A 9,089-nucleotide genomic window follows, 5' to 3' on the forward strand; every position below is an offset into this window, starting at 1 on the left:
CAAGAATACTAAAAATGAACCCGACTGCTCTCAAAAATTAAGTAAAAAAAAATGGAAAAATAATCCATAATAATAATAATAATAATAATAATAATAATAATAATAATAATAATAATAATTATAATAATAATAATAATAATTATTATTATTATTATTATTATTATTATTATTATTATTATTATTAAGGCAGCGGGCTGGCAGAATTGTTAGCACGCCTGACAAAATGCTTAGTGGTATTTCACCTGTCACTATGTTCTGAGTTCAAATTCCGCCAAGGTCTACTTTGCCTCTCATCTTTTTGGTTACGATAAATTAAGTACCAGTGAAAGACTGGGGTCAATGTAATCAACTAGCTCCCTCTCCCAAAATTTCAGGCCTTGTGCCTATAGCAGAAAGGATTATTATTATTGTTGTTGTTATTCTTGTTCTTGTTGTCGTCCAGTATCTTATCGATCCCAATGATAGTCATGAAATGAGAAGGTGAGTGTGCGGGCTGTGTTTGTAATGCTGTGTGTGTGTGTGTGTGTGTGTGTGTGTGTGTGTGTGTGCGTGTGTCGTCTGCAGTGAGAACAGGGACAGTTTTCTGAAACCATTGCCCATATCACAAACAAATTCCCTAGACTTGCCAAAAACTACTACAAGTTATGGTGACACAACCAGGTAGCAACAGTGCAATATTGGGAACTGCAAAAAGTGGGACTAGAGAGAGGCAAGATGTGGTATGAGCACAAACCACAGAGAGTGATAGAGGTGGCGACTATAGCACAATCCTCTGGGATTTTCCAATCCAGACAGAACAGGTGCACCACATATGCTATATAGTTGATGTTGCATGCCCCTTTGACCCATGAATAGTCAAGAAGGAAGACAGTGTGGTAATGGTGTGATGATGATGAGGAGGAGGATGTGGAGGAGGAGGGTAGCTGCAGTGATGATAATGATGATTCAGATGGTGATGATAATTGTAAAAAGTTCATAATGATAAAGGTGACAATAATGTTGATGGTGTTGGTGGTGGCAGTGGAGGTTTTAGCAATGGAGACAAGTGATTCTTTTTTAGAAAAATGCAAGGGCCTATGTTAGTGGGGAGAGGTGAAAGAGAGGAAACAAGATTAAGCAATGTTCATGCCTTTTACCTATTACAACAACATTTGATACAAATTGCAAACGAAATGCCAGTGGGAATTAATGGAAAAAATGAGGGCAAAGGTCATCAAAACCAGGTCACAGAGTCAATTTGCCAAGAGCTTATCACAGCTCAACAATATAGTATCATCATCACCCCCACCACCACCACCATCACCTCCTTCATCATTAACATCATCATCATCATCATCACCCCCACCACCACCACCACCATCACCTCTTTCATCATTAACATCATCATCACCTCCACCACCATCACCTCCACCACCACACCACTCCCACAACCACCATCACCTCTTTCATCATTAACATCATCATCATCATCATCTCCGTCTCCTTCTCTATCATCATCACCACCCCTAATACCACTACCACCACTGTCACTGCTATCATCACTTTGATCATCATCATCATCATCATTATTGTTGTCGTCATAAGTCATAATCCTCAATTTCATCATTGTCAACAGTAGCAACAACAGCAACAATAATAATGGAAATAATAATTAGCCGGGTGACAACAACCATGCATGGGAAATGACCTGCTTTCTTATCATGGAGAGCTCTCCATCAGACTTAGTACTCACATTATATATACATTCGGCTACTTGAAGTCATGTGACATAGGTAGATAGGTGGGTGTATAGTGGTGACATTTCTATACAATTCCTAAGTAAATAAACAACACCTATATTGTTTTTTTAATTACAGGTTGTTGTCTTTTTGTTTTGGTGGAATACAGGGGGAGGTGGTCATGTGAGCTCAAGAATATAAGTTGATATAGAATTTTTTGTTTTTCAGGTTTTGTTGTTATTATGGGGAAGACAGAAATATTTAACATTTCCAGACCTCTTTTATTTGAGTTGTGAGTGTTGGAAACAGGAATTTATTTCACTACATTTTTAGTCAGGAAGGAAGGCGGTGCCCATAACACTTTGGGATGGATGGATGGAGGGAGGGAGGTATTTTAAAATGGAGACATGACCTAGATGTTTGCAACAGAGTAGACTCTACTAATTTATGATGTCAGCTGGTGGTGTTTAACCAAGCAATGGATTCATTCTATTCATCTATGTAGGTCATTGCAGGATTTGAACTCAGAATGTAAAAAGCCATAACAAATATTGCAAGACATCTGACTTGACAACTTTCCATGAATCTATCTTTGTAGAATCCACTTTCCATGAATCTATCTTTCTTTTTCATGGAGATTGGAAGAATGAAATACAAATTTAATCTCAGGAGGATCTGAATGCAGAGTACAATCCAACATTTTGATAACATTGACAAATTTCTGCATGAATGGTCAAGAACTTATAATATTTACTTCAAAATCATGAGGCCCTGGTTTCAAACTCACTGAGGTATCTTTGATAAGTGTCTTTTATCATAGCATCCAGTCACTACAAGTCTTGTTGGTGAAATTGGATGGACAGAAACTGTGTGCAAGCCTATTAGATGGATTGTTCCTGAAACTCAAAAGGTACAATCATGCCACACACACACACACACACACACACACATTGTGTTATGTGTATTCACCCTGAGAATTATGTTAAAAGCACACAGATCTATGGAATACTCAGTCTCTTACACAATGATTTGTTAAGTAGGTGGTTCAGTTGATAGAGGATTATTATATTCATAAAATTTTGCCTGTACAACAATGACATTACTGCTTCCACTGCCACTGCTGCTGCTCTTGTTATCATTTTTGTCATTACCATGGTGATCATCATCATCTAATGTTTGTCTTCCATGCAGACATATGTTAGATGGTTCAATAGGACCCAACAAACCAAAGAATTGTATCATTCTCTAGTGTCTACTTTAACATAATTTCTATATCTGGATGTCCTTCATAACACCAACCACTTCACAGAGTAAACTGAGTACTTCTTTTTATGCCTTCATTACGAGTGAGGCCACCATGTAACTCACAAGATTAAAGAGCTGCCTTCCCCAATAAAGTGGGAGTACAAAAGGGAGATTGGTGGCTTTATGCTATGATGGTGTTGAAAGGTTAAAATATGAAAGAAGAGACAGGAACAAGTTTGATGCGATGGAGAAGATGCATACCTACCCACATTGTATAAGGATGGCTGAGAGTAACTGAAATGGAGTAGGAAAGGGAGACAAGTGGTGATGAGGGAGGGGTCTTTGAATGTACCCTCAAGATACAACAAAGCAAGAAGAAAGAGTGGGGGAAGAAGATCAAGAAGGGTGGACAGGTAGCAATTGCAAGGGTGTAGGGTGAGTGAGAAATGGTTAAAGATGGAGCAAGGGTAGGTATGAATATAGTGGACAAAAGTGGAAGGGTAGGGGAGGTGAAGACTGGCAGTATAAAAAGGGTGAAGAGCAGTAAAATAATAATAATAATAATAATACAATAGATAGGGAAAGGATAAGAGAAAGGGAAATGATGTACGAGTGGTTGATAGGTAGACTGCAAGAGTGTGTGTACAGAGTGAGAGACATATACTGATAGGTAGCCAAAAGTGAATAAGGTTGAGGGTAGGGAAAGATAACTAATAGTATAGAAAAGATGATCATCAATGGCAAATCTGAGTAGAAAGAGATGATGTTAAGAATGAAGGATGAAAGTCAAAGGAAGAGTGGGAGAGGTAATTGGAGCTTATGTATATATAGATAACTACTAAAATAATTTTGTCTTAACATACCGTTTTCCATGCTTGCATGGGTTGGATTAAATTTGCTGAAATAGATTTTCTACAAGTGGATGTCATGAGCCTTTTCTGTCATGTAAGGTAATATCCCTCATGCCCAGACACATTTTGACAGAAAATTGGAATCAAAGGACACTACTCAGTTGACAGTGACACTCATTCACAATTACCACATGAAGTCAAAGGCAAAGAAACAGTAACACACACACATACAAACACACACACACAAACACACAAACACACACACACATACATACACTTTCTATTTACTAAATCCACACATAAGGTTTTGGTCATTCAGGGGCTATAGTAGAAGACACTAGCCTAAGGTGCCATGTAGTGGGACTGAACCAGAGACTATGTGGTTGGGAAGCGAACTTCTAACCATACAGCCATACCTGTACTTATTATTTATCTCTCTCTTTCTGTGTGCATGTGGGGGCAGTGTAACCATTAATAAATGTGTTTTTTCAGGAAAGGTGTCTATATTTTACATTGTCCAAAGATATTTGACTGCTATTTCTAGCAAGTCAAATGACGACATAGTGTTAATGTATTTAATGCAGGGAGCATTAAAAAGTTAATTAGAAATCATGATCATGATCATGATCATCATTTAGAAGGAACATTAAAGGATAATGATGATTCCTAATTAGCTTCTTAATGCTCCTTGCATTAAATATGTTAACACTACGTCATCACTTGGCTTGTTAGAAATAGCAGTCAAATATCATTGGATGATGTAGTAAAATATAGACACCTTTCCTGAAAAAAAGAAAAAAAAAAAACCCCACAGGATTATCACGGCTGAAATACCTTTGATCTTGCTTGATCATGACTGACTTGTGGGTTAAACAACAGGAATAACACTTACTAGATAAAGTGTAATTGGGCTCAAGTTGATTTGGCTAATAATTAGGTACCAGGATGCCATCACTGCATCATACCACTGGACAGAATACAGTTTTGCCTCAGTCTGCCTGGCTGACACAGTAGGTAGCACATATACATATACATGAAAGTTGAGTGATTAACTACAACAATGTCATCTAGAATACTGCAAGACTTGTGACAACCATTTTCCTGCAGACAGCATTGAAACAAAGCAAACAAATATTTCTATGTGGTCTGATCAATAAGTATCTGGACTGTTGCCATAGTAATGAAGCTAAAGCATTTAGAGTGAAGCTGCTTGGCACAGATTGACCTTGAACTCTGCTGTGCATGTGCACTTGGTTTTAATGTTCTAGCTCACTTCTACTGTTATCAGTGGTTCTTGGGAGGAAGGTGTGTAGTGAGTCATCATTGCATTGACCATGACAGTTGAGCAGAGAATCTGCATCAAATTTTGCCAAAATCTCAGTGATACCTGCTCAGAAGCCTATGCAAAGTTTTCAAAAAGTTTTCGTCATTCTTGACACAATAAATGAGATTTTGTGAAACTGAAATCCAAGTGTTTTATTGGTCAGCTGAAAGCAGTTTTGGCACAAACTTGGCAGACACATGTCTCATATTCAAATCTTCATATTCAAACTAATTTGTACATCCTCTGACAACTCACAGATGGTGATTCGGCGATTTCCCCTCACTGCTGCACACACATCTGCAATGTTTTTCTCAATTCTGCTGGTTGCGGGTCTCCCAGAATGTTCAATACCAACATTTTTTAGCCACCTTGGAAACATCTGAACCCCTCGTACACTTGTGTGCAGCTCATACACTCTTCTTCATATACTTTCCACAACTTTGTATAGGCCTCTGAGCAAGTATTGCCATGACAACTTCCTTTGTGATAGTCAATGTGGTGATCACACGCTACACATGTTCCTTCCAAGCACTACTGTAAACAGCGGAAGTGAGCTAGGACATTAAAACTTAGTGCACATACACAGCAGAGTTCAAGGTTAATCTTTGCCAAGCGGCTTTACTCTGCATGCTTTAGCTTCGTTATCATGACAACAGTCGGTATACTTATTGATCAGATCTTGTATAATACATACATATTTTTCATTGTGTTGAATCAAAAGGTTTTTGATATTTTGGTAACTTATTTGTTTTATTTGTCAAGTTACAACAAAAGCAGCCTAGCATTCAAAGTAGAGGCTGTTATGTTTCACCCTCTCAAGCCACCTTACTACTAGCTGTTTGATCTCATGCTAATACCAGTTCTTGTCCTTTGAGGTGAAGGACTCCTTCACTGAAACTTCTACCTCCTCTTGGTTGATGAAGTGTTACAAGCACAAGAAGTGAGTCATGGATCAGAACAAGTAATAATCTGAGGGAGATATTTTCCCACAATCCTAATGTGCATAAGCAGTGGTTAAGCAAGGGCCATGTTCTGGAAATTGTTACTAAACATGGACATTTCAAACACAAGGTCATGCTCTATATCAGATGAAATTATAAGAGGATAATTCACGACAAGTTCATTTCAAACCATCAATGCCAATCTGTACTCCACGCAACCAGAATATGCCATTCTATGGCAAAAGTACCCAGCACTAGTTAACAAAAAGTGAGCTCTTCTGCAGCAAGACAACACAAGACCTCAAACAACTTGAACAATCTGGAATAAATTCCAGAAACTTGAGGAAATCAAACTGATGGCACACCCAGCATATAACTCTCTAAGATTATTGCTTGTTCCTAACACAAACACAAACATACACAAATATATATACATGTATACAATGAGCTTTTTAATTTTTGCCACTCACATTGACACAGGATTATAGCAGAAGATACCTGCCCAAAGTGCTGTGCAGTGGGACCTGAACCCAAAACTACATGGTTAGAAAGCAAGCTTCTTAACTGCACAACCGCATCTGTAATTATTTTATAATACTTATGTATAATACTTTCTATAATATAAATTTGTATTCTATAATACTTACAGCATGAATAAGAGGTCCAAGAACTAAAGCACTGTCAACACACCTTCCTGAAACGACAATATCGGCACCAAGATCAAGGGCTCTTGCTATTGGACCAGCACTTTGATGAAAAGAGTGAAAAGGCAAAAAAACAAAAAACAAATTAATAAATAAATACATAAATATATTAAACAATTAACAATTTTCCATCCATTTGCTTCTGTTTCCTCTTTTTTACAGCAACTTTTCATGGATGAACCTCAAATATTCTTTTTTGCTACAGAATACAGGACCTTTTGTCATGAGATAAGAATAAAAGAATACAGATCCTTCTATAAAATATATCTAAATCTCAATAGACATATAAGAAAATATCTACTGCATTTGATGGTATGCAAGAGGAGAAGCTGGGCCTCTCATAAACTTTCGCTCCACTGCTCGCAATTTTATTGGATGCAGCTGTACATCGTTAACCAGCTACATGAGAGGTCCTCTTGGGGTTAAAAAATCACAGTAGACTCCGCTCAAACAGACAGCCATGTTAAAGTAGCTACAAATATTACACTAAAAATTTTTTTTTCCTAAATATGCACTGCTGAAAATGGTATGTGTGTAATACGCCATCAAATACAATATATTCTTTACTTTTTTATATATTCTTTATTTTTTGATACCAACTTACCTGAGACCACCTGTTTTTAAATAATTTCATTAAAAAAATTCCATCAAAATTTTATGGTAATTCATGTCCCAAACACTATAATGACAAAATTACTTAGTAAATTCTTCGTTATTTTCAAAATTAATTATAATCAACAGAAATATGGTTACACAAGGGCTAAAGGTGATCCAAATCGAAACAGTCCATCAAAATTTTATGTTAATTGATGTTCCAAACACTAGATAATAATGAAAAAGTTAACCAAGTAAATTATTCTTCATTATTTTCAGAATCAATTGTATGGCAGTGTATGTTAATAGAAATAAGCTAAACAAACAGGTTAAGAAATTTTTCTCTCTTGTTTTCCTTGTATAAAATTTATGGGCCAACAAAACTCAAATAACTGGCTGTATTTATAAGATGAATACACACACACACACACACACACACACACACACACACACACACACACACACACACATATATATATATATATATATATATATATATATACATACAGCAATAAGAATATGGAGGGGATGAAGAGGTGGTTTTCATCAACTTTTAGACATTATATTATGTCTATTTATTTATTTTTTAAAAAGACATGCTTTACATATATAATATGTAAAATATAAAATACCAGTAATTATTAAAATATATAACGTAGAGCATAGAAAGTAGGATAATATCTTACAGCTGTTTCAGCTAAGAGGCCATAGTACCCCATTCTACTTTTATCCCTACAGTGAACTGAAGTATTTGGTAGATAAGATTAAAGTACTTCTCTTTTAATAACTTTCTTCTACCTCTGTTTATACTTTATCTGATAAGAATAATATAATACACCTCATAATAATAATAATAATAATAATTGATTCCTTGGTATACATATACATATGAATATAAAAATATAGAAATATATGTACATGTGTTTATGTATGTTTATATGTACGTATGTGTATGTATAAGTGTGTATATGTGTATGTATTTGTATTCATAACTTAACCTTATGAACTTTCTAAACTCTCTGACGAAGCCCAGAGACACACCCAAGTACCTAAATCTTACCTACCAAATACTTCAGTTCACTGAAGGGATATAAGTAGATTGGGATACTTTGGCCTCTTGGCTGAAACAGCTGTAAAATATTATCCTTTCTTTTGTGATCTAAGTTATATATTTTAATAATTACTGGTATTTTATATTTTACATATTATATATATAAAGCATAATGTGTTATACATGCATGTATATTGTTATAATTGTCTTTTTAAAAAATAAATAGACATAATATAATGTCTAAAAGTTGATGAATACCACCTCTTGATCCCCTCCATTTTCTTATTGCTGTATAAATTAAGGATAAAATAACTTTTTATCCTCACCTATTTAATACACTCAGCAATGTAATTGCCATGCAATGAAAAAACACTTGTGTATTAATAATTGGGTATTCTACCAGCAGTATATTGGACAGATATTATCCCTTAGTTGGTTGGATTCACAACATCTAACTCTCTTGGAATTATATATATATATATATATATATATATATATCATCATCATCATCATCATCATTATCGTTGTCATCATTTAACATTCGTTTTCCACATTGGCATGAGTTGGACAGTTCGAGACTGGGGTCTGGGAAGCCAGGGAGGCTGTACCAGGCTCATATATATGTATATATATATATATATATATATATATATATATATAT

The 9,089-nt window shown here is 35.6% G+C and overlaps 1 protein-coding gene across 2 annotated transcripts in view; it reads right to left on the reverse strand.

Moving 5' to 3' along the window:
- LOC106882171 (uncharacterized) overlaps positions 1–9,089 on the reverse strand; it is a 140,101-nt gene that overhangs the window by 56,164 nt on the left and 74,848 nt on the right. For both annotated transcript variants that reach the window (XM_014932757.2, XM_014932756.2), the window contains exon 6: positions 6,727–6,826. In XM_014932757.2, coding sequence (XP_014788243.1) covers positions 6,727–6,826 — 100 coding nt within the window. The remainder of the gene's footprint in view (positions 1–6,726; positions 6,827–9,089) is intronic.

Source organism: Octopus bimaculoides, chromosome 16 (assembly GCF_001194135.2).
Source record: "Octopus bimaculoides isolate UCB-OBI-ISO-001 chromosome 16, ASM119413v2, whole genome shotgun sequence".
Taxonomy (NCBI): domain Eukaryota; kingdom Metazoa; phylum Mollusca; class Cephalopoda; order Octopoda; family Octopodidae; genus Octopus; species Octopus bimaculoides.